General features: G+C 37.8%; 1 protein-coding gene across 1 annotated transcript in view; it reads right to left on the reverse strand.

The window, feature by feature from the left end:
* Positions 1–27,842, reverse strand: part of USH2A (usherin) — a 684,230-nt gene that overhangs the window by 49,361 nt on the left and 607,027 nt on the right. The window contains exon 62 of the mRNA XM_025991680.2: positions 3,650–3,877. Within this exon, the coding sequence (XP_025847465.2) occupies positions 3,650–3,877 (228 nt within the window). The remainder of the gene's footprint in view (positions 1–3,649; positions 3,878–27,842) is intronic.

Genomic DNA, 27,842 nt, shown 5'->3' on the forward strand with positions numbered 1-27,842 from the left:
CACATACCTAAAAGCTAAGGACTCTGGAAGTTGATTATTATTTTTTTTTTTCCCCAATTCGGGTTGCAGATCACATGAGCACATACCTAAAAGCTAAGGACTCTGGAAGCTGATTCTTCTTCTCCTCCTTTTTTTTTTTTTTAAATATTTTATTTATTTATTCATGAGAGACACAGGCAGAGGGAGAAGCAGGCTCCATGCAGGGAGCCCGACGCAGGATTCGATCCCAGGACCCTGGGATCACACCCTGGGCTGCAGGCAGATGCTCAACCGATGAGCCACCCAGGGATCCCTGAAGCTGATCCTTTGACTTAAAAGATTCACATAGGGTTTCCTCCTATTTTTATTTTTTTAAAGTAGGAAACAGTATTCAAATCCCCTGTTTTGGATGATAATCACTTTGGACCTCCTCCTGAGCGGGGTAACTAGGGCCTATCCACACTGTCCCTCTCCTTCAGCGTTTAGTGGGAGATGGAATCACAAGGCTTAACCATTTGTTAACCATCAACCAGGGTTGATGAAAATGTGTGGCCATGTGTGGGCGCAGATACAGAGACAGACGTACATACACGTCTGCTGGACACATATACACAAATAGAGATACACACTTTGATGACTAGAAGATGGAAAAAGTCCTGCTGTTTTCTCTTGCATGCCACGGAGGAATTGATTGCTCCTTTGGAACAAAGTATTCTTTTGTTCTGGGGAAAGCTATCTGAACACCCATCATGTAAATGTAGAGCGCACTTTCATCCCATATTATTCATCGTTGGTTGGGAAAGATGGGAAGCAACTCAACTTGAAAGTAGGTGTTTAATTATCTCTGACCCTGTGGAGCCCACCTGAGCTCTGGATCCCATACCTGCTCTTTCCTACAGATTGCACCCCTGCAGTCATTCTCATTATCTCTTGCATCACCAATGTATCTCCCTCTACTGGGCTATTTCCATTCCTGTTTAAATGTACTCTAGGATCTTTCATTGATTTTTAAATGAAACCTCTTGACACACTAGTACTGGCTACTGCCCTGTTTCTCTACTTTTCACCCATATTTCTTTAAAGAGTTGGGGACCTCATTCCTGCCTTGCCATTTTCTCCTCAGGCCATCCCAACCTGGCTTCTCATTGCACCACTTGATTTTCTTGTTGAAGTCACAATGATTACCTCATCTCCAGATCCAGGACGACTTCTCTGCCCCCATTCCACTTGATCTCTCCACAGCAGTAGACATACTTTCTCCATTGTTTGGGAATACCCCACTCATCTACTTGTCCTGCCCCACTTGCTTCTTCTGAATCTCCTTTGCTGGCCTCACTTCCCCTCTTGACCTCCAAATTTCTGTGTTGCTCAGAGCTTGATCCCAGCCTCTCATCACCTCTAGTTATATTCTCTCCTTACCCAATCTTCTCTAGGTCTGTGGGTTTAAATGCCACTTCTACACTAATGAATTCCAAAAATAAAGAGTTCTAGACTTAACATCTTCAACTGCCTACTTGTCCCTTCAAACCGGTACACTTTCCAGCCTTACCTTCTCAGTCAATGACTCAAGGCCTGAAAATCCCTTTTCCTTCATGTTTCACATCCAGTCCATTAACAGAGCTTGTCAACTTTGCTTTCTGGATATCTTTCCAATCCACCCACATTTCTACCCTCACAGTAGGGTAGAAATTCCCACTGTAATTCCAGGCACCATCAATTCTAAATTTTTAGTATCTCCCAAGCTCCACTGGTCTTCTTAGAGTCCATTTTCTACATGGCAGCCGGAGTGATTTTGGAAAACATAAATTTGATCATGTTATTCCATTGCCTAACCCCTTCGGTAATTTTTCATCACACTTAGAATAAATTCCAAACTCATCATAGCCCACAAGGTTTGGAACAATCTACCTCCTACCAACCTGCCATTCTCCTCTTTTTCTTCTCCCCCCCCCCCCCCCCCCCCCCCCGCCAATGCTTTAACCACACTGGCTTTCTTCCCTTCATTTGAATACACCAAGTTCATTCCTGGCTTCAGGCCTTGCATTTGTTGTTCACTTTGTCTGGAACATTTTGCTCTCATATCTTCACATGACTGACTCGGTCTTGTCATTCAGGACTCAGCTCAAATGTCAACTCAATTCAAATGATCATCCATTCTAAAATAGCCCGAGCAGGCACAATTACATCGTTCTGTTTAATTTTCTTTGTAGTATTCATCCTTCTCTGAAATTCTCTTATTTGTATACTTTTTGTTTGTCTCTCTGTACTTCCACCATTCATGTATATACATACATGCACACACACAGAGGTAAGGTGTGTGACAGCAAGGATCTTGACTGTCTTATTCACTCCTGAATAAATACCTGGCCCTTAGTAGAAGCTCATTACATACTTTGTGAAATGTCAGTGAAGGTAAAGGAATTAGGTATTCCTATTGTCAGTCATGCCTGGAAGACGCAGACATTGGAATGGAAAACAAACACTCACAAGGATGGATGCATTGTTGGTTGTGAAGACAGAGACTCTTTCTCTGATAGGATCTTAGGGCTGTGGCTTGGATTTTAAGACCCTGGATCCTGTGGCTGAAGTCTCCTGTCCTAGAGTGGAGGAAGCCAGGCACTGTCATATGTGGGCAGGCTGGCTGCTGTGGCAGGCCTGGAACTTGGCTGAGAGGCAGCCGTTGTACTAAGCAGTGAGGCTACTATATGGAGGCCCTCAATGATGTGCCTGGGCCCATGAGCTGTAATTACAATTCTAAGTTAATTGCTGTAGGTAATTTCTGCTGTCATCTTCCTCATAGAGTTTTCAGGGAAGCTTTCTCCAGTAATAACTATTCTATGTGGAATTAATGGGGTACTCTTTGACACCTTGAGAAGGAGTGGTCAAGAGGAGGCAGAGTGTCTACAGCAGCAGCAGTCTCAGCCTGCAGAAGATAGTTGATCAGGGCCTGAGTGGTGGTCCAGGCCTAGAGGCAGTAACAGACTGACAGGTAAGTCACCACAACTGTTGGAGAGGAACATCCAAAAAGGGAGATGAAGACTGGCTTGCATGTGGGTGATCACTGAAAATAACAAAACACAGTCTAATAATGGAAATGCAACCCTATTTGTGCTCACAGGCTGGTAAAACCTGAGATGTACCTATGACATCAATAAGACAGCTACACATGGAAGTGGGCATGTTAGCAGACATGGGGGGGGTGCTTCCTGTCTTTTGCTTACTGAGCTCTGCTCAAAGTGCAAGTTAGGAAAGACTTAAGCAGGTAACTGGGCAGGATAATTCAGGAGGCAATAAGAACAGTCATTTAGAGTTTGGTGTTGGCATGACTTCCTGACTTCAAATTGCAATTTGATCATTTGCAATGTGGGCTTGGGCAATTATTTAGCCTTTATATGCCTCATGAAGTTTAGTGGTACCTACCTGGTAGGGCTGATGTGCAAATTAAATGAGATAATCCACGGAGAGCACTTAGCCCAGTGTTGGGTTCATAGGAAGCATAATACATGGGAGCTAGTTTTCTCTGATCTCTGATTAAGTGCCTGGAGGAGCTATCAAGGAGGATTAAACAGACGGTGAAGGGTGTTTTCCCACAGTGACCTGATGGCATGTCAGGGCTTATCTATTTATCTGGAGAACACCAAATATGATTTCATATTCGGGTAGACATTACCTTAATCACACCATTGGTTCTCACAGGCTCTGACCACTGTAGCAACAATGCCCGGCCGTTCTCCTGCTGTTCTACTGTAAAGTTGCTCAGTCCACTTGGGGAAGATTCCAGGGTTTGAACCACAGTCCAGGGGCTTGAAACTTCTCCTGCCTGGTTTGTGGCCACAATTCTGATGTGATATGTTGTGAATGGTTCTAACCCAAACAGGTGGGCTTGATGACTTGTTCCCTGTACAAAAATTACCAGGTTAGTTTTCTTTTAGGAATTGCTAACAATTGCTGGAAGGCCATTCTCTGACCAAGGTACATTAGCAATGACAGTACAAATATCATAACTGAGTTTTGAATTATTAAGAACACAATGTGGTTTTTAAATTTTGCATGACACTTGAATATATTATCTAATGTTGTATAATTTCAGACATACACAAAGTATGGATCAGATAGGATCCTTGCCTTTCCAGAGCTTCAACCCAAAGGATGTGATATATAACATCAAAAAAAAAAAAAATCTATGATGCTTCAGGTCAGTGCTGCATCCAGCTCAGGATGGAAATCAGTAGCACCAAGTTGCATGACAAAGAATGGGATAATCCTCAGGGTTTGGAGATTTAACTGGAGCAGTAAATCCAACACCATTTGTTTATACATAGGACTCTCCTCAGTCTCTCTCTCTCATTCTCTTGGTGAGTATTTACATCTTACAAATGCAATGAAACAGACACAAGAAAACAAAAACAAGTGAACTGAACTGTGCACAAGCACCGTTAGACAAGTCTACTGGTGCTATATATGTGAAAATGTTCTCATTTGTTAGAAACACCATAACTAAAACTAAAAAGCTTACCAAAAGTAATTGTTACTTAGGCTTTGATAATTTGGTTTTTATTAATTTAAAAGAAAAAAGAAGGTAGTAGAATTAGATTTTTTTTTCCTGTTTGGGGAGAACATTTAGCATATTTTACATAACTAAAAGTGAGAACTAAAAGTCTTCATGGTTTGAAAGAGCCCAGGGTGCTCTTTCTGTATCTGGGCTGGATGGATAGGTCTGTTTATAAATAACAACTATGTCTGCAAGTGAACCAGTAATATGTGCATAGATAGGCAAACACATACACACCCAGAGACACATACATACACATACACACAGTCACCTAGAGACACAGACACACCCAAAGACACCCAGACATACATACACAGTTTCTTTTGTGTAGCATACCCATTGGATGTGAATACTCATAAGGAAGTATTGACTGGCTTAATGGGATATTTACACTTAATGATGTGTAAGATCAGATTTGGTTTACTAGATGTTTAAATATGACAGTCTTGAAAAAATTTTTTTAAGAATTTTAATTTCTTTTTCAGAGAGAGAGAGAGAGGGAGTGAGCAGAGCTAGCAAGAGAGAACACGATTGGGGGGCGGAAGGAGAGGGAGAAGAAGACTACCAACTGAGCTGGGACCCCAGTGTGATGCAGGGCTCAATCCTAGGACCCTGAGATCATGACCTGAGCCAGAGGCAGATGCTTACCCAACTAAGCCACCCAGGGGCCCTAAATATGACAGACAGTCTTTAGTTGTCCTCTCTTCTTGGTGGATACAGAGGGATGAATGTGAGGGAGAGAAGAGAAATTCTTTGTTTTTTTTTTTTTTAAAGATTTTATTTATTTATTCATGAGAGACACACAGAGAGAGAGAGAGGCAGAGACGCAGGCAGAGGGAGAAGCAGGCTCCATGCAGGGAGCCCGATGTGGGACTGGATCCTGGGACTCCAGGATCAAGCCCTGAGCCAAAGGCAAGCGCTAAACCACTGAGCCACCCAGGCATCCCAAGGAAATTATTTTTTAGAGTAGGTACCCGAAGGCATCAAAGTTATGTGAATGGACATTCTCCTTAATTTAGAGGCATCCAAATATCATTTTGAGTAAAATCTAAAACAAGGAGCAAAATTGAACTGAACCATTTTCCAAAAAACTGGTTAGACAAAACCAAAACATCATAGATATAATTTTTGACACTCTTTTCTCAATTTCTTGGTTATAAGCTTCAACTGTTTAATGTCTCTTATTATCCGTTAAACACAAGCAGAGAAAATATAATTTCCTTTATTTATCAAAAACTTGTAAGTCAATTTTCCTCTTTCAATAAGTCCCATTATGATATTACATGCTAACCTCTTGAAATCTTTTAATATTTAAACATTTGCTAAGCGACCAGACTCTGAAACAAATTTTATAGAAATACTAATTTCTCTTTTTTAAAATATTAAAAGTTAGATCATAAATATTTAAAACTTATTTCTCCACAACATTGGATTGGTCTTTTAGATAAATATAGCACAGAACTAGAATGACCATAATGAATATTAAATCTGAAGATGCTACAAGTCCCGATTACAAACATTCTTTTCTGATAAATGATTCCTTTTCTGTAGAAATAGGGCAAACATGGGCAAGATTAATAATGCAAAAAAGAAAAACTCTTTGTTCAGAATATTCAGTAATAGATGCCAAAAAAGCATAAGCTGCAAAGCAAATAGTAATCACCTCTAACAGATTATATATAAAAAAGGTAGGCTGTTGGGGGACATTTAGAGATAGCTTTTGTCATAAGAAACATGAAAAGCATGTGGGCTATAAAGCAAAAACATATGTATATTGTCAATAGCAGCACCTGCTCAATTACAGTTTATTTCAGAGCTGAGAATTCCATTCAGCCCCTAGATGGCAATACTATCAAACACTTTTGGTAACATGAGTACTTAATGATTAACAACGGGCATTCAGTCATCCAACACACTCCAGGCAACCATTAAAAAAATAACAAAACTGATTTCATTATAGATCCTTTTAATAAACATTTATAGCTCAGATCCTCAGAAAGAAAAAGTATTCAAAACGCCCTGGCCTCAAAACCTCCACCACCTAATGTAAAAATACGACCTGCAGATCTCGAGTTGAAGTTCCTACAGGCCTGACACAGAGAGGTTTAGAGGTTTATTCCTATAAAAGGTGATTACTGTAGTTGTTTTGCTTACTTTGGTCTGTATCTTAAAAAAAAAAAAATAGAAAGACTCTCATATTGGAAATGTAAAGGAAATGTAAAGGAGAATTTTTATAGCATAAATTTATGCTGAGGACAAGTTCCTGTATTCTGTTATTTTTGAAGAGCTACAACACACACACGCACGCACACACACACACACACTTGCACACACACCCCTTAGATAAACCTCATGAATGACCATGCTTTTTGTCAGTGTTTAGTAAAGGCCACATGAAAAAGAGTGCGTAAAATTTACAAATGGCAAGATGATCCTTACCAATATATTTTTTGACATTTAAAGAAACCGTTTATATTATTGTCTCTTGAGTGGATTTCCAGCACCAAAGTTCACTATTTTAGAATCCTGCTCTAAAATTTAGGCACGCTTCATTCTGTGGATTGGGTTGTATCTTGTTTATTCAGTTACTTTTTTTTTGTTCCCCTTAAATTCAGAAGATTTGCTTGAATGCTATCTTAAGTGTTTTGGATTAAATTCCTTCCTTTGGGGATGTAGTGTTCTCCTCTGTTGACTGGTAAAAGCCATCATTAAGTCATTTTCTTCCCCTTTGCTCCTCTGCTCTGGCTTCTTCCTTCCCCTACAGAGATGATCTAGATTCAATACTCTCACTTCTTCCTCTTCATTGTCTTTATTTTGTGCCTTCTTTTTCCTCACTCTTCCATCTTCCTGATTCTTAGGTGATAGATTTATTGTTATCCCTGATCTCTGGGTGACCAGCCTGTGCTTGCTTCCAGTGTGTCCTCATCCTTTCCGTGTTTGTATCCACCTAATATTCATATGTTTATGCCAGAAGTATATTAGCTACTTTTGTTAGGCAGCAGATAGAGTGTGATTCAATAGAAGAAAAGAGGAATAATCTAGTCTCCACAATCTAATATTTCCAATGAGACTTAGCCTTAAAAAAAAAAAAAGACTTATATGCATTGGATACAAATCAGCATATCTTTTTATGAGACATAAAGACAAGACTCTCTGGAACACTCTGCCAGTTGAGGTTCTGCTGGCAATTTGAACTACATTTTAACCTCTCAACTCTGCTCCTGGGGGCACATGAAACTACTTGGAGTCTTCAGCAGTCTGACAATTTTACACCATCTCCTCTGATTATTTTTGACGACTTGAAGTGCCCCAAAGGTGGCCATGGGGTCAATAGGTTTATGTAGGTTGAAAATGATCAAAAATTACCATTGATCTGTAGCTGTCAATAAAAGGCTGTGTGGGGAGACTCCCTGCACAAATGTTTAAACTGCATAAAGCAACCTAACTTAGTCATCTTTGAGTCTATTGATCTGATGATCCAGCAGTTTCCAAAGCTTTCCCTCTGGTCTTTGTGGTGCATTTTCAGTGAACCCACTTACCTTGGCCCTTAGGAATCTTTTTACCCTGCTCCTGGTAATGAACCAAAACAGTGCTGTACAGGCACTGCTGTGCTCAGCAACAGAGTATTGTGTGTGCTTATTACATTTTGGTAGGGGTTAATCTTCCTGGTCACCATCAACTTCATTCCCAGCTGATTTTTTTTTTCTGTCTATATTCCTTATCCTGAGGTCCTCATTTTAAAATCTGTGACTTTTGGCCTATAAATCCTAACCCAGATACAAGATTCCTTTGCCTTGTTAGTTATCATGAATGCCAAGATCCAGAGAATATGTCACATCAAAAGTTTGCTTTCCTTTGTTTAAAGAGAGCTTCAGAGGAATCTAAATTTAATGATATCAGCCTCTGTTTTTCTTAGTTGAACCACTTGGGTGCTTCTTGGTTTTAGTTTTATCATGAGTTATAGTTGTCCTTGTCATAATGACACAGTAACAAATGGGTTATAGTCAAGTTTCTGGTTTAGATTACAAATAAAACATGAGAAGTAAGAAAAGCCCTTATTTACTGTTACCTAAAAGCCCTGGCTTTGGACAGAGTACATCCAATCAGTAGGATGATATATACATTTTAAGGCTGACAAGGCAACACATAATGTTTCTGTAGATTTTTGAAAGCGAGATCATCTGAGGCATAGGTTCTGAAGATCTATCTTCCTCTCCACTTACAAAGTTAATCTTTAACCTCACCAAAGTTGATCAACATATTTAAACCTACTACTCATTTCATAGAAGTCATGTCAGTCTCAATACAGAAGTGATCTTTTATTACTCATAGCCAAGTATCAGCCTTGAATACTTATCCATAGGTATCTAAGTATGAGACTTCCCAGCCTGCAAAATGTTAATACAGAAAATTTACAGATTTCACATGTGCATTTACTCTATCAGTGCCATCTCTGCCTACATACCTCCTGGCTGGTAAGGCAAAAACATATTTTGATGGCACACACATACATGCAAAGTTGCTCCAGAATTGAAGATTGACTCATAATACAAAAAAAGTAGAAGAAAAACCATTTAGGGTCATGGCCTATGTTTTTACCTGCATGAAGAGTGTGCATATTCTAGGGAGTATTGCTAAGTGGCATGACAGAGCTGCCAAAATGGTTAATAGAACATCTGTTATTTTTGATCAGGAGCTGCATTCAATTCTTTTTTTTTTTTTTTTTTGACTGATTTTAGAGGTGGGGGAAGGGCAGAGGGAGAGCTGGGAGAGAGTCTTAAGCAGACTCCACACTGAGCATGGAGCCTGACTCTGGGCCTGATCTCATGACTCTGAGATCAGGACCTGAACTGAAACTAAGAGTCACATGCTAACCAACCTGCACCACCCAGGTGCCCCCCGTTCAATTCTTTAAACACCTTTGTGCATCTGGTATGTACAAGATTCTGTAAAGTTGCTGTGGGGACATAAGATGGATAGCACAGGTCCTTAACTCTTAGGGCCTTATAATCTACTAGAGCAGGTCAATAATAAATACAGATTCACACAACTGAGGGTGTGTTAAGTGCTGTAGCCTAGTGACAGGGAAGTAATGAAGGGATACTTCAAATTGGGAAGGGAGGAGGTTGAGGAGTGGGGAGCAGACTTACTTGGGAGGTAGCCATCTGATCTAGTTCAGGAAAGATGCAGAGTTTGAGGAGAAGAAAATGTGAGTGATTAGAAGAAAGAACAGAAAGAAAAATGCAAGATATGTTTGGGTATGAGCTGGGAGTTGCATGGAGCTGAAGTATAGGGAATAATGGGGATTAAGGCTGGAAACAGATTGGTGGCAAGACTGGAGTGGGCTGTGAAAGTCACCCTAATTTTTTTGGATGAAAATTGGTTGGGAAACACTGAGTAACGTTAGACAAAAATTTGAAGAACCAATTTGATATAAAGAGCTCTACAATGCAATTTGAGAGAATAATGGGACTTTAAAGTTTTGCCCTATTGTGGTATATAGGTCATGGTCAGTGATTGATGAAATAAAAAAAATCTGCCAAGAATTAATTAATGAATTCATTTATATATTATTCAACCAATAAGTATGGATCATCATATATAAAAGGTAATGGGAAAGTATTAAGAATAAGGTTTAAAAAATCTTTATTGAATGTTTCCTCTCTCTCAAAACTTGTAATTATTCTTTCAATGCAGATGTTTGTCTTTTGATCACAATCAAAGTGGGGATTATAAAAATTGGGCTGAATTGAAGCCAATTATACTATCCCCTGTGTGGACCACTATTAGAATCACATGTATCTGGTGTGTGTTTTTCTGACAGTGGGCACATGTTTATGTGGAGCCATCCATACTCTTGCACTGGTCCCTTGTGCATATCAAACAGCTATGAGGCAGCTAGAAAGATGAGGGACACTATTGATGACCACATAGAATGATAAAGCATTCCTAATTCTGTGTTCTAACTACTGTTCTAAGGTGTAATTTGAAAGATTTCAAGAAAGTATAAATACATATTCTCCTTTTAAGTAATTGTGATATGTATAATTTTAATTGATGACTCGGGCTATTTGTCAAAGCAATTGTAAATTTCAAACAAAACGTTCGGTTTGGAGTATGCATGTGCTGGTACTTTGAGTGTGCACTTTTATGTCTCTACTCCTATAAATACCTACATTCAGAAAAGAAGAATGATGTGGAAAGAGGGGTTTTCATTTTTCCCTCTCTCAGAATACATCATTCATTTTGTAATGGGGGGGGGGGGAGGTCAATGCAAAAAGAAGATTCGATTCACAGATTTTTTCTTTATGGACAAAGGGGCTCTATCAATTTAATCAATAAAGCAAAAGCTAGAGTTCTTGCAAAATGGACGATGATGCCTCAGTTACCATAAAAACATTGAAGAAAAAAAGAATGGTTTCAAAATGGCTCATTTTTCAAAAGAGAAGAGGAAAAAAATTAAATTTGTGATAATTAAATTTTAAAGTGGCAAATCAGTCACACTAAATATTAAAAAGCAGTACTTCTGATCTATCAAAATTAAAAATGTGTGTACTCTGTGACCCAGCAATTCCATTCTGGCAATCTATTTTATGGCAATACTAGTAAAACTGTACTAAAAGATATTTAAAAGAATTCATTCCAGCCATAGTCTTGTATTTATTCAATTCTTGATTAAACACATATTTATTGAAGGCTTCCTGTGTAATAGGCAGCATCCAAAACTCTGAGGACACAGCAGAAAGCAAAGGATACGTGGACACTGTCCTTTTGAATTTCACATTATAATGAGCAAAAGTTGGTAATATAATAAGCAAAATAAAGAGAGAAAGAATTAGAAATTGTGGCCAGTTAAGAAGGTGTTAATTTGGGATGCCTGGGTGGCTCAGTGGTTAAGCGTCTGGCTTTCATTCAGGGCATGATCCCACGGTCCTGGGATAGAGTTCTGCATAGAGCCTGCTTTTCGCTCTGCCTCTCTCTGTGTGTCTCTCATGAATAAAAAATAAATAAGTAAATCTTTTTTTTTTTTTTAATTTTAAAGAAGGTATTAAGTAGAGTACTGAAATAGAAGAAGCCAGCAACCCCAAGGCCTAAACCAGAGACTGGCTTAAAAAAACAGAAATTTATATTTTCCCTGTTCTGGAGGCTGGGAGTCCAGACCATGGTGCCATCAGGCTTGGTTTCCGGTGAGGTCTTGCACCTGGTTATAGATCTCTGTCTTCTTACTCTTACTTCTCTTACTCTTACTTCTCTGCATGCACATGGGGAGAGGGAGAGTCTCTGGTGTCTCATTTTCTTCTTACAAGGACATTAGTCCTATCAGATCAGGGCCCATTTTTACAGACTTATCTAACTTTAATTACTTCCTAAAGTCCCTACCTCCAAATTCAGTCACATTGGGGGTTACAGATTTGACATATGAATTTTGGGGGAACACAATGCAGTCCACAGTAAGGGTCAAGAGAAGGAGTGGCTTTGCAAAAGTCTGGGAAGGGGTGCTAGTGGCTTGATCTGGGGTGGTAATGGTGGAGATGGAATTAAGTGGTGGATTTATGTTTTGGAAGTAGAGCCAAGAGGATTACAACAGGTTGAATGTAAAAGAAAAGAAAGAGGAATCAAGTAGGGCTTGTGGATTTGCCTTGAAAAAAGGGATGGATGGTGGTACATTTAATAAGATGTGGAAGTTTCAAAGAGTAACAGATTTGGGGAAGGAGAGAATAATTTTGACCCTATTAAGATGACATATCACATAGATTTATGAATCTCTAGTAGGAGTATACATCTGAGAGTCATTGGACATCTCTCCCAAATCTAGTCTCGAATCCAATGGCCTTCTCAACCTCTCCACTTTTATTTTTAATACATCTCAAATTTAATGAGTCTTAATATGATCTCTTGATTTTTCCTTCTGTATAGTTTGTATTATGTTAAATAGGTTACAGTGGAACTATATATCTCAGAATCCCCTTCTGTGGCAATCACACCCTAAGGTGACCATGAGTTAGTTATACCCTTGTATAATTCCTCTCCTCTTGAGTTCAGGCAGGACCTATGAAGTCATAGGACTTCATAGGAAATGGAAAATGAGATACCACTCACGTGAATGTAAGAGACACTGTCTCAGCTGACTGACAGCAAAATTCTCCTGTTAGTCTTGGGAAAGCAAGCTGCCACGTTATGAGAGGGCTATGGAGATGCCTGTGGCAGGGGACAGTGGGTGGAGGCCACTGTCCTGAAGGCCAAAGTCAATAAGAAGCCGGCAACCCCAAGGCCTAAAACCACAAGAATATGAATTCTGCCAAAAATCTGAATGAGCTTGGAAGAAACTATTTCTGTAGTCACGCCTCCAGATGAGAATGTAGCCCAGTGGGCACCTTGACTGCAGCCTTGTGAGATCCTGAACAAAGGACCCAAGTAAGACATGTCTAGACTTTGACCCATGGGACTATGATAGAACAAATACATATTCTTTTTAAGCTACTAAGTTTATGGTATTTTTTTTTTCTGTGACAGAACCATCACTTTGTGGTTCTGGGTTAAAGTTGGTAAGAGATTTGGAGGATGAAGTAGAGGCAACCATTCATTATTCCTTGAAGTTTGTCAAGGTTAGATGTGGAGATAAAGGGGCACAGAGGTGCAAGTTTCAGTTTGTTCTCATTCTCTTCTGCTCTACACCTGGCTCTTCCTTCTACCTGCTGACTCTCTGACCAACAGTGGCCATGGGTCTATGATTTGATATTGGCCTCACAGGGATGATAGCTACACGGAGGCACAGCTTCCCATTGACGTCCCCTGACAGTTCCATTTAGGTGGTCGGTCATGCCAGGGTTTCTTGGACTGGTTGAGTGGCAACTCTATTACCCATCCTCTTACTCCTCTCTCTGGATCTTCACTTTTCCAGCTCTTCCCACAGTTATGTGAGTTCTAGCTCCTACAGGAAATCCCCTATCCCCAAATCCATTGTGCTCAGTTTCCTCAACTGAAATGTATCTGATGTACCCTCCAAAGCTGCTTCACCTAGAGTCCTCCCTTTATTCCTAGACAATGACAACTCCATCCTTCCAATGTTTTAGGCCAGAAACTTTAGATTCATCCTCTCTTCACCTCATATCTACATCTAGTCATTAGGAAATAATTCTGAATTTATTTAACTTCCAGATACACCCAGGATCCTGTCATTTCTCATCACATTTACTATAGCCATCCTGCTCCAAGACATTCTCTTCCACTTCCATCACTGCAATAGTCAACTTAACTGGTATCCCAACTTTTAACCTTAACCATCACCCCCATCCACACAGCAATCAGAGTGACATCTTGAAACATGTCAGACCATTGGACTCTTTTGCTCAAAATCTTGTAGTAGCTATTATGTAATTCAGAGTAGAAACCTGTTCTTGCCCCCCTCTAATTTCCCCTCTGACATCTCCTACCTTCCTCTCCACATGCAAGCTGCACTGCAGCCACATTGGTCTTGTTGTTGTTCCTCAAACATCAAACAGTCTCCTGCCTTGAGGGTCCTGTACTGGCTGTTTCCTCTGCCTGCAACCCACTCTACCCACAAGTTGGCTTGGGTAACTTCAGCTCATCTTCTCATTGAGACACTCCTAATTCAAATTGTAACCTGGTACTTTCCTCCCCTACTCCACCTATTTTGGAACCTCCTTTCTTGCTTTCTATTTTCTTTTTTCCAAAGTACTCATCGTTCATTTCCACCATATCTTATAATCCATTAATTTATTATGATTATTATTTATTCTTTCTCTCTTTTTACTAGAGTATAAGTTGCACAGGGGCAGAGACCTGTATCCCGTCCCAAGTGTCTCTAATTGTGCTTCATAGGGAGTAAGTGTTCAAAAATATTTGTGCTATCAATGAATATGGACAGGATTTAAAATGGAGGGATGGAGTGAAGAAGAGAGTGCAGAGTTAGTCTCAGAGGAGTCTGAGAAGAGAGTTAGGGAGAGTCTAGGAAGAGAGCACTGGTAGAGGAGAGGGCCCAGCCACAAAGTCAGTGACAGAGGCAGAGTGAGAAAGAGAAGCACAAGGAGAAGAGGATGAGTCAATAACGAAAACCAAGAAGAGACCAGGGAGTAGGAAGAAAACCAGGAGAGTGCGATCTCACAGACACCAAAAGAAGACGGTATTTTGTAAAAGGAGGTGTGGTCATCAGTGTCAAATGATGCTGGATTTTTTTTTTTTTTATGATGTTGAAATGTCAAAGAAGATGTACACAGAAAGGTCTTTGGATTTGGTACTAAGTGGTTTTGAAATAAGCCTTTGAGCGGAACATAGAGACAGAACTCTGGTTGGAGAGGAAGACAGAACCAGATGTTTGGCAGGAGGAGCCGGGACTATTAACATAACTCTTTTGAGAAGTTGACTGTAAAAGAGAACAAGGAAAGGGGTTGGTAGCTAGGGGGCCTTGGGCTTGTGCGGTCACATTTTTATTTTGTTAAATAGAACATGTTTGCATTTTGTTAAGAATTGTTCAATAATATTGAAGAGATTGTTAATTTAGAATTAAATATCAGGACTTCCTTCTTGCTTTGCATGTAGAAACCAGGTTAGCCAAAGTTTTGTGTATGGCAAATGGTTATGGATGTGCTCTGCCAGTTAATTTAGAGTTGGCTCTAACATCTACAGCAAAGCCACATTTCATACTAAGAGCTGCCATCGTTGTTTGCTTAGCTCTTTTTGTAGATAAATTTGAAACGATAAATGTCATCAAAAAATGAAGTGGTAGATAAACTACAAGATCCATTATCTATTTAGGAACAACGCAATTTTTTATGTCTTAATTAAGTTATTACTTTTGATAAATTGTATCTTCATGTGAAGAGTATACAGTGAAAAGTAATCTACCCAGTGGTAAAAAAAAAAAAAAAAGTTATCAGTTTACCATTTTTTTGTCTATCCTTCCTAAAATAGGATAATTATTTTTGAACAGAGTTTTTGCTTTTATGTGTCAGACCTGGTATAAAGTATTTCACATGCATCTCACTTCATCTTCACAAAAAGGTATGAGGTTGATAATATGACACATAAGGAAACTGAGGCTTAGAGGAGTTAAGTGACTTGCCCAGGGCCACACTGCCAGTAAATGGCATGGTTACAATTTTATTCCTGTACTATATTGAGTTAAAATGTTCTTGTCAACTGCAATAATGATCCTAACATTTGAGTTCCAGAACCCATATTTCTTAAAAACAATATAAGATCCCCCAAAGTTTTTGTTTCTGTGTTTTATATCCACAAATATATGCTATATTAAAAATAAAAGCTAAAAAAAAATTAAAAATAAATAAATAAAAATAAAAGCTGAAGAAATTCTAAAAAAAAAAAAAAAAGAAAAAGAGCAAAAGAGTACAGAAGCATATATTCTATTAGCCAGCAGTGTGATAACATCCTCACACATTATGTAGCCTCTGGGAAACTCTTCTGTACACTGTGAAAGAATGGGTGTGAGAAAGACACAATGTTTTAATATTAACACGAAAATATTTTTGACCTGGAAGACCCCTTGAAAAAGTTTCTGGGACTCTAAGGGGTTCACAGACTACTTTGAGTGCTACTTAATTACATTATACTTCACTTTAATTGGCAGCCCCAATGAAAGATTAATCAAAGATTTGTTTGAACTTTTGTGCAATGAAGAAAGGAGTCTTGTATTTCCAACTTTTGATAATACACTCACAATACTTGTGATTAAATATGAAATATCCATGTATACATAAGTCTTATTAGTAAAACTTTTAATTAGAGTTAAAGAGTCAAAGTATTATGAAACTCTACTACCTCACTTTGTAGTTGAACCTAAAGTCCCAGATGGTTTAAATCACCTGTGTAAGATCCTATGACACATCAATACTAGCTTTGCAATTGAGTCTGACATTCTCAACTCATGTATGTACACTTTTTTCAATTAAAATTAAAATTATTTGTTTGAAACAAGGAGTCCCAAATTTCTTTGTCATAAATACTGCTACTTGTGAAAGAGAATGCGTTTGAATTTACTCAGAGATTGACCTCTTTTCTTAATAGATCTTCTACTGTATTACACTTGCATGTTCATGTGTTTGTCCTCTCACTACAAAGTGAACTTTTAGATTAGGGCTATTTCTTAGCCTCATATTATCTCAGTTTCCTCAAATGTAAAAAAGGAATAATAGTACTTACCATTTTGAGTTTGTAAACTTTAGTGAGTTAAGCCTTGGAACAGTGTCTGTCATGTAGTAGGCATTTAATAGGTACTAGATTTTATTATTATAATCCTAAGCATCTAAGAGATACTTCTACACCTAAGATATTCAATAAACAGTTCTGGAAGATATGAATGAATAAATGGATGAGTCTAAAGCAATGAATAACTCCTACAGCATTTTTACTGCATAGCACCCTGGCTTGTATGGAGAATATATGGAGGATGATATTTTGAAAAAAGGCATAGCATCTTATGAAAGTAAGCACATCTTTTAAGTTAAATTTATAAACATTATCCTTCCAAGTATTTTTTAATGAAGCCCTAGGAGGTATTGGATAAAAATATACATTAAATGATTGAATAAATGTAAATTCTTCTGTGTTACTGACTTTAATTATTTGGTCTTTAAGCATTTATTTACACACATGTATATATATATATATATGTATATATATATATGTACACTAGACCACATAATAATGAATATGATTTTTCACTTTTATCTATAGGGAGTACAATGTGATACAGTTTTTGTGTTTTTTACATAACCTGAAATTGAGGGTGAGCTGAAAAAGATAATACCTTTTGCCAGTAAAGAATAAATAATACCATTAGGTGGAATAGGAAATTTGCAGAGGGAAGTTGGTGCTATGGAACACAAAATGACATTTTTTCCAGAGAGTCTGGGGTATTAGGATGGCAGAGACTCACTCAGTCCCCATGGATCAGGTTATCCTTAGAAATAGGAAAATATGAACAATTTCGATAAATGTAAAAATGTACATAAAATGGGAAATTCTAGAAAAAAAAAGTAAACGCACTCAATAAAAGATCATTCTAGCTTTATAATGAAATGAAACAATGTCCTGGATCAGCCCCCTACTCCAAAAATTCCCGGGACCAGAGAGTTTTACCAGTGAAGTTTTTTGCTATTGCTTTTAATTAAATCTGAGAGTAACAGATAATTAACATTATGTACTAAGTGTTTAACCAAAATTGGTTAAATGGACCAGATATCAAACTCAGTATATGAAATTGGGATGATAACAAAAGTGGACAATAGCATAACAAGAAAAATATGAAATATATTGAAATCACTTGAGATTAGATGAAAAAGTCATAATATTAGCAACTAGTGTCCAACAGTATACTTAAAAGATGTAGTATGATTATATAGGAGTTAGCCCTTAAAAAACTGATTTACATATTATTACTTTAATTAGAATTTTAAAAATTCAACATCATGGGATGCCTGGATACTTGGTGGTTGAGTGTCTGCCTTTGGCTCAGGGCATGATCCCAGGGTGCCGGGATTGAATTCTGCATTGGGCTCCCTGCAAGGAGACTGCTTCTCCCTCTGCCTACATCTCTGCCTCTCTCTCTCTCTCTCTCTGTGTGTCCCTCATGAATAAATAAAATCTTTAAACATAAATTCCACATCCATTTATGATAAAAATCTCTTAGCCATATAGAATAAATTATCCTTAATCTGATAAACAGCATTTACTAAAGTCATATAGTGGGATCCGTAGGTGGCTCAGTGGTTTAGCGCCTGCCTTTGGCCCAGGGCGCGATCCTGGAGTCCCAGGATCGAGTCCCATGTCAGGCTCCTGGCATGGAGCCTGCTTCTCCCTCTGCCTGTGTCTCTACCTCTCTCTCTCTCTCTGTGTGTCTATCATAAATAAATAAATAAATCTTTAAAAAAAAGTCATAGAGTAAATCCTATTTAATGATAAATCCTTATAAATCTTACCATTAATATAACAATTAAATAAGACATTCTCTCCATAACAACATTTTTTTCTAGGTATGTCTCTTGGGGCAAAGGAAACAAAAGCAAAAATAAACTACATCAAAATAAAAGCTTCTGTACAGCAAAGGAAACTATCAGCAAAACTAAAAGACAATTTAGATATCTCAGCTGTCAAGGGAAAACCATAACTACTCCAAGGAACCTAGATTATATGGAGTGGGAAAGACTCATTGGATGAAAGTTTGGCAGCTCACATTCAACTGCCAGATTGGAGAATCAAGTTGGCTTTTGCATTTTCAAGATGCTGTAGGATTGGTGGTGGGACTTCTAAACCTTTGATGTTTGCCTAAACTTGCCCAAACACACATGTCACAGAATGAAGATTTTGGTCAGAATAGTTTCCATTTCCTTAATTCAGATGAACTGACCATTTGGGGGAAGGTAGACATATGTGATGTTTGCCTTTAATTAAATTTAATTTAAATGTAAAAAAAGATATTTGCAAGTGACATCGGATAAAGGTTAGTATTCAGAATATACATAGAACTTCTATAACTCAATACCCCCAAAACAAAAATCCAATTAAAAAATGGGCAAAATACATGAATAGACATTTCCCCAAAGAAAATATTTAGATGGCTAACAAATACATAAAAAAATGCTTAACATAACATCATCAGAGGAATACAAATCAAAACCACAATGAGATATCACCTCATACCTGTCATAATGGCTAAAATCAACAACACAAGAAACAACAGGTGTTGTTGAGGATATAGAAAAAAAGGAACCTTCCTGCACTATTGGTGGCAATGCAAACTGGTGCAGTCCCTGTGGAAGACAGTAGGGAGGTTCCTCAAAAATTGAAAATAGAACTACCTTGTGATCCAGTAATCGCACTACTGGGTATTCACCCCCCCAAAAAAAATAAAAAAAAAATAAAAAGAAAAACCTCAAAACCAAAACCAAAACCAAACCAACCAAACAAACAAACAAACAAACAAACAAAAAAACAAAACCTAACTAATTTGAAAGCATATATGCAGCATTATTTATAATAGTCAAGTTATGGAAGCAGCCCAAATGATCATCAATAGATGAATGGATAAAGAAGATGTGGTATGTATATATACAGTGGAATATTATTCACTTATAAAAGTGAAATCTTGCATTTGCAACAACATGGATGGATCTAGAGAATATAATGCTAAGTGAAATAAGTTAATCAGAGAAAGACAAATACCAAATGATTTCACTCATGTGGAATTTAAGAAACAAAACAAATGAACAAAGGAAAAAAAAGAGACTCTTACCTATACAGAACAAACAGATATTACCAGAAGAAAGGTGAGTGAAAGGATGGGTGAAATAGGTGAAGGGGATTAGGAGTACACTTACCATGATGAACAATGAGTAATATATAGAATTGCTGAATCAAAAAAAAAAAAAAAAAAAGAATTGCTGAATCACTATATTGTACACCTGAAGCTAATTTAACACTGTATGTTAACTATATTGGAATTAAAATAAAAAAACTATTTAAAAAATAAGATGCTCTCTATTCATTACTGTACAAGTAATCTTAGGCAATGCCAGACCACAGAGAAGAGAAATGCAGTAGAGATTATTAGTGCTCATCAAAAATCCATTTACTTTTTTATATTCCTCAGCCTCCCTACACACATAAATGTATAAATATAAAAAATAAATAAATAAATAAATAAATAAATAAATAAATAAATAAATAAAATGACTAATGCACATGGAAAGAAGGGTATTAACCACTTTCAGTCCTGGACCTCAAAAACATCTCACAGAGCTCTCCATCATGCTCTTCCCTATCATGGTCTGTCATTAATATAAGACGGAGAAGGGCACCCAGATCCACTATTGCTTTCCCCACCTTTATTGTGTTAAGCACTGATATTTTGAGTCTTATTTGTTACCACAGCATTTCCCATCTTATCCTGACTAATGCTAAGCATATATGCTTGAAAGGATGAGAAGTATGGATGTTGACTACTTAAAAAGTCCAAAGCATCTAAAAATAAATCAGGATCAAATCCAGAAGTCAATTGTATTTTCTAATAAGAACTATGACACCCAGATTTTAAAACTTTCAATCTGTAGTTATAGAAAAGGTGGGACACGATGTAATCTATATTCTTGCCAAGAGTACTTAGTTACAGGGAACAGAAACTCTTTTTGACTGGTTTAAGGAGAAAGTGAAAGAACAGAATCCAAGCATATGAAATACAGCTTTGTCTCTTTGAAACTGAAAATGGAAATACCATATGATCTAATGATTCCATTACAGGGTCTTTAGCCCCCCCCCCCCCCAAATGAAAACACTAATTTGAAAAGATATATGCACCCCTATGTTACTGCAGCAGTATTTACAATAGCCAAGATACGGAAGCAATCCAAGTGTCCATTGGTAGATAAATGGATAAAGATGTGGTATGTATATATACAATAGAATACTATGCAGTCATAAAAGAGGATGAGATCATGTCTCTTGTAACAATATGGATAGACATAGAGGGCATTATGCTAAGTGAAATAAGTCAGACTGAGAAAGAAAAATGCCATATAATTTCACTCATAGGTAGAATCTGAAAAACAAAACAAATGAATAAACAAACAAAAAGCAGAATCAGATCTGTAAACAGAGACGACAAACTGATGGTTGCTGGGGGTTGAGAAGGTGGGCAAAATGGGTGAAAAGGGAGATACAGGCTTTCAGTTATGGAATGAATAAGTTATGAGAATTAAAAGATACAACATAGGAATACAGCCCATGCTATTTTAATAGCATTGTATGGGGATGGAGGGTAGCGACACGTGTGGTGAGAATAGTATAATGTATAGAGATGTTGAATCACCATGTTGTACACCTGAAACTAATATAACATTGTGAATCAACTGTACTCAAAAAAATAAATAAATTGGAAAACTGTCAACTTGGAATTTCTCTTTCTGGGGCTGCATGATTTTTTCATCTCTTTCTCTTGCTTTTCTTCTTGTTGCCCAACATGGGAAACAATTCCCAGTCTAAATAACTTTACAGCTTCAGAGTACTCTTGGCCATCTGACCACCATCTCTGTGTGTCTTCAGAGAGAGGATCTGAGGGATTGTTAGTTGGCGGATGGTTTTGCTGGTCTTGGGTCAGCTGTTGCCGAGGAGGGGAAGGGTCAGATAAGTAGAGATCTCTGCCCCTAGGTCTCCTTTTTCAGTATTGATTATAAGTGCTGACAGACCTTGGTGAGAGAATATATGGTCACCCTAAAAGAAACACTCCCAATGAAAGGTCATTGACCTTCATCATTAGTAGATGGCAACATGGCTAAGGATTGCAATGACTGTCTCTGGAAAGACCCTTCTTCTTGGCAAGGCTGATTAGTGATCTGATGAACATCTTGTTTCTGAGATTTGGAGTAGTCCTGAAGCCTATACATCAAAAGAATGCTGCAGAATCAGGTAATTTATTGTTTAAATCTGAGTGTCAGTGACCTTTCAAAGTTCTTTGAACTGCTCCCTCCATTTTCTGCAATGCCATTGCTGCTCTTACATGAATGCTCATGTCCTGATTTGTTTTTTGCTTGTTTGTTTTTCTATCCCTCTTCACATAGCTTCAAGGAGAGGAAATCATGGTATACCCTCAGGTGGAAAGACTTAATTTTTGCCTCCCAAATTCTGAATGTCTTCCCACCTCACTTACTGCTCTCTAGATTCTATGTCATTGCCATAGTCAAGTGGAAGAAGTGCCAACACTTCTAATTTGAAAGTTAGAGGGATGCCATAGTTTGAATCTGGTCAGGAAGCACTCGTGATTGGCACTGCTGGTCCTCATCAGCACCAACTCCCTCAGCTTGCTTCTCTAGGCTCACCCTCTGCCACCTCATGCTCTGTCCCTGTTTATTTATGGCCTGTGCTCCAGCCTGGTGACTCAGAGGGCCCCGTTATTGCACTCTGTCAAGGCCTTGCTTTAGCTCACGATTTTTCTTCTGTTCAGATTGTGCCTCCATTACTGGCAACTCTCAACCATTCTTAAGAAGAAATTTGACATCATCTTCATTTGGAAGAGTTTCTTGATGGTCCAGGCAGTTACTTGCTCCTCCTTTCTGCTCTTATATTGTTCATGGCATTTTTACCTTGCATTGCAGTGATTTCATTTACCTGCCTTCTCTCCCCACTAGACCTTGATCTTAGAGGTCAGGGGCTGAGGATACCAAAGGTGTTTGACACCTTTTGGGTGCTCAAGAGATTTTCATCAAATGAATACATGATCTTTTATTTAAGTTGATTTTGTTTTTTATAACTATTAATTTAATATTTTATCAAAACATTTTATTAGCAACAGGCTAGCTGTTTAAAAAACCATTATGGAATAGACCTCATTTCTTTGAATCCAGGATTCCATTTATTTCAAGACACAGTTATTTTCTGTATTCCTAAGAAGAAACAAAGTGCTTTCAATTGAATGAAGATACAATGATACAATGCTTTCTTTATCACTTAGAATTTTTATTTTATGTTTGGGGAAAGGCATCTTTAGACTTGTATGGGCATAGGTTTTTGGTTTTTTTTTTTTTTTTTTTTTTTAATTTTTTTTATTTATTTATGATAGTCACACAGAGAGAGAGAGAGAGAGGCAGAGACACAGGCAGAGGGAGAAGCAGGCTCCATGCACCGGGAGCCCGACGTGGGATTCGATCCCGGGTCTCCAGGATCGCGCCCTGGGGCAAAGGCAAGCGCTAAACCACTGCGCCACCCAGGGATCCCGGTTTTTTTTTTTAATTGTATATTAAGCTGCTGCTTCTGTGCCTTTCTACGTCTACAATAACCTTAATGCAAAATCATAGTGTAATCTTTCTGAAAACATTTTAAGTGGCAATTAAACTCAACGTGTGTAGTACCAACCGGGTACATAACTCAACTGAAGTGACGAGACTGTGAACAGCATCGATCAAGTTTGTGCAGGCACAGGAAATGATAAATATGTAACAACTGCCACCTACAGCGGTTGTAAAATTGTTAGAGGCACGTGATTTTAGAGATGGAGAAATGTGAAAAAAACGTTCATCATAAAAATCAGTGAGATTCCTGTTCTCTGTTTTCTGAGTATCCCTTCTGAATAGAAAAGGACATGCTATGATAAAAACAAACAAACAAACAAACAAACAAACAAAAAACCAGTACATAACTTCTAGTCCACTGACTTTAGCAAAGTGACTTGCTCTTGGTGACAACAATGGTACCAGAAAGCTAAAGTTGTCCTGGTTAAAAGGCTGCTGAAATACACTGCTATCGGACTACGGTAGGACTGGCAGTGGCCTAACACAAAAACCAGACCCAAGAACTCATGAATGATGTCATAAGAATGATTCCAAGTGGAAAACATTGGAACTTTGGTTGTGCACACATAACTGTTCTGAGAGACACATCTGGCCACTATGTCCAGTGGATGGTGCTGCTACTTCCAGTTATTCTTGGCCTATGTTCTTTATGCTTTTCATTCTTTCCCCAAAGAGTTTCTCAAAGGGTTACCACAGTGAGTGCTTAGTATATGAAAAGCACTTTCCAAGTGTTTTTTGTATTTTAAGGTGTTCAATCCTTAAACTAACCCCATGAAACAGTCACTACTCTCATTTTTCAGATGAGGAGACAGATGCATGCAAAGATGCATGGAAAGAGGAGACAGATGCATGCAAAGATGCATGCAAAGACAGATGAAGCAAATTGTCCACAGGAGTAACTGTCATCAATTATAAGAGGGAAAAGCCAGCATTTGAATGGAGGCATCCCAACTGTACAGTTTGTACGTAAAGTTGGACATGTGCTGGGTATTGCATCAAATTCTCCTTACAACCACCCCCACCAGCACCACCAGACTTTGGAAGGTGGAAACCAACCTATACCATATCTGATGTAGATGTTTTCTCACTTCTTTTTTCCCAGGGAACCAGGGAAGGCTTCCTCTGCTTTTTGACCTAAGCCTGTTTGTGTAAATTCTGCTCCCTGTTGAGTCAGGCTGAAGGGTCATCTGAAGGGAAATAGAGGCTGCTTCTCAAATGTGCACTTTTTCTTTTTTTTCTTTTCTTTTTTTGCCTATAAGTCAGGAAAAGCAGACTTAATGAGCCAAAAATGATAACACTTGAGGCTAAGAGAAAAGATATTGTAAAGATAGAACACTGAGCAACTTTCACATTTTACTTGTACAAGGCTCCAAAGGGGTTAACTGGTTATCAGCAATCAGAACTCAGGTGATTTAGACAGATACTGGTGGCACACTTAAGCAGTTGTGGCATAATATTGAGCTGTTGCTTTGAAAACAATATAATAGGATTTAAATTTTCTTCTTTTCTTTGGATTTTTCAGTTAATATTGGAATTAAATTAAAGCATTAAGTCAACCAGCTTAGTGTAAAGCAAATTATGTCAAGTTCACCATTGAGGGCTTCGTTATGGAATATCTATTGACTCAAGCTTATTAACTTGTAAATCCTCTAGTTTTAGATTATGATCTATTGATTATCTGCTTTTATTTGAGTTTTAAATGAATAAACAAAAAGAAATGATCATGGTTTAGTCATTACACCTTAAGAGAAAATGTACTTAAGCCAAGAATACTTAATTAAAAATAAAAACAACTTTTATTTTTGCTGAGAACTAGGAGTTGTGGTTTTTATTTCCAGTTAGGCAAATCAAATATTAATTTTAATTTTGCGTAATTGTTTTTAGTAGACAATTTGGACAAAACAGGAAAAAAGTTTATCACTGAGGATAGAAAATGTTGAGAATCTAGATGCTTTAAACAGTCAACTTACATTCAGAAGCACTGAATTCAAGTTTTGGCTCTGTCACTCACACTAGGAAGCCCTTAGGCAAGTCATTTATTGTTTCTGAGTGCTGGTATCTAAAAATATCTTTCTCATGGACTTTTGTGAAGATTAAACCAGGTGATCTTTCTGAAAAGGCCTGGTACATAGTTAGTACTCAAGAAAAGTGCCCTGAATCGGATCCTTGCTAATATAAGCAGCTAAGGAAATATGGGCTTCTGTTGATTTCAAAGGGTAATTGTTTAAATTCGATTTTATGCTTTGTTTAAAGCTCTCATCAAAGAAAAGTGCTGAAATTGGTTTACGGTCTGAAGGTCAAATCTGCAGTCAAATATTCATTTAGCATCTACTTTTTTCTAGCATGGTGCTAGGCACGAAAGGCAGTGGAAAAGAAGTGGAAGACAGGCAAATCCTAGATTTCAGGAATTGCAACTCATTAGGAATGGGAGTCTCACACTCATGAAGCCACATAGAAAAACACATGGAAATAAGCACTAAAGATATATATACATAGGAAGTCATCAGGGGCTTAAGCATTCACAAAGGACTCTACAGAAAGGATGCACTTTAAGTAACAATATGGGAAGTATGCTGGATATGTATGATAAGAAAGTAGCACTGTATCAGTCAATGCAAGATTTAGGCAATTAAAAAATATATAATTGTAGATTTTATTTATTTATTTATTCGTGAGAGACACAGAGAGAGGCAGGAACATAGGCAAAGGGAGAAGCAGGCTTCCTATAGGAGGGAGCCTGATGTGGCACTCGATCCCAGGACCTGGGGATCATGACCTGAGCCAAAGGCAGATGCTCAACCCCTGAGCCACCCAGGTGTCCCAAAACATGTTTAAAACTCATTTTAAAAATCATACAGTCAAAAGGAATTTACAGTTAGCAATGTGGCCTTCTAATCTGCTGCAGTAATCCCAGAAGACAGTGGGTAAAAAGGCAGAGAGGGAAGGCATCTTTTCAACATAATAAGAATGAAAGACCATGTTGCCAAAGTTTCATTTACTGTAACCAAGACTCTGGAATCTGCTGATTTAGAGATATAGAAGAGAAATGATTCCATAATAATTTCATAGAAATTGTTGCCTTGCAATTGGACTACCTTGTGCAACTAGACAAGGAAGCAAAAAAAAAGATCATTTACTGGTGGCTGACACAATTGATGAGAAAAACTAGGGATGCTATTACATAATGAAGCTTTAAGGGAAGCTCATACATGAGCAGCCTAGAAATGTTTCCCCACCCTCTCCCTTTTGTGGATCACCTTGCCAGGTTAATCAAAGACTACTGCAAGCTGATGAACTTTTGAACTAGAACTCATATCCTTAAAAAGGAGTTTGGTTGATCTCATCAACCAAATCGTTCCAATTATTTAGAGAGATAATAAAGGAAAGGCATAAAAATTACTACTGCTCTCTTGTCTTATTGTATAGAAATAAATTCTATAAATGATATGGTTTTTGTTTCTTGTGTCATGCATATAAATATTTATTTATTCTCTTCTTTTAGCCCACTCTTGTGTATCTGACATGTTGGAGTGGTTACATTTAGCTTTGGGGCTATAAATGATCAAAACTGGACTACAAAATAACTAGAGAAAGATTGGAGACCATTACCAAGAGCACCTGGGCTTGAATCTGGCTTTTATAATTGGAAGAGACTTACCAGGTTTGCCTGGAGTGTGGGGACATTTTGAAAGAATGTACAAGAAGAAATAAAATTTATTAGATAGCCAAGGGATGGACTGGCATTCAGGGAAGACTTCATTACCAGTATGTGAATGATATAAACCCAATGAACAGTTTTGGAAATTAGGAAAATATATTACACATCTGATGGTTGAGATTTAAATTCCTAAGCAACAAGCATTGATCTGTCCAAGATGTATCAGCAGCTGAACATGATCTTTCAGAATCCTGGGCTGAAGGTCAATACATATGCTAATGGGTCCTGGGAATTAACTGGACTCCCAGACTACTGAAGTCCAGAATCTGATTACATCCCTGTTCCTGAACTAAAATTCTTCTTCCAGTTAACTGCATGGTTTTCTCCTTCCTTCTAATCTCTGTCCCAGTGGTACCCTCTTGTGAAGCCATCCCTTGCTTCCCTACATTAAATATCACCCTCCCTGTCTCAAAAGCCTAATACCTTCCCCACTCCCACAACTGTCCCATTGAACGTTCCCCTGTCTAGCCAACACAACATCTCTGGTCACTCATCTATGATTTTTTTTCTATTGACCTTATCATATGTTTATATATCAAACATATATATACATATTTAATATATATTATACAAATATAAAATATATACTTATAAAGTATATGTATGTGTTTTATAAACATATAAGTATATACACTTATAAGTATATGTGTATGTGAATTTATCTTGTTTATGGTCTTTCTCCACTAAAATAAAAGCTTCAAGAAGGAAGGAATTTGGTCTGGTGTATTCACTGCTATATACCCAGTCGGCACATATTAAGTGCATGTTGACTTGG

Source organism: Vulpes vulpes, chromosome 5 (assembly GCF_048418805.1).
Source record: "Vulpes vulpes isolate BD-2025 chromosome 5, VulVul3, whole genome shotgun sequence".
NCBI lineage: Eukaryota > Metazoa > Chordata > Mammalia > Carnivora > Canidae > Vulpes > Vulpes vulpes.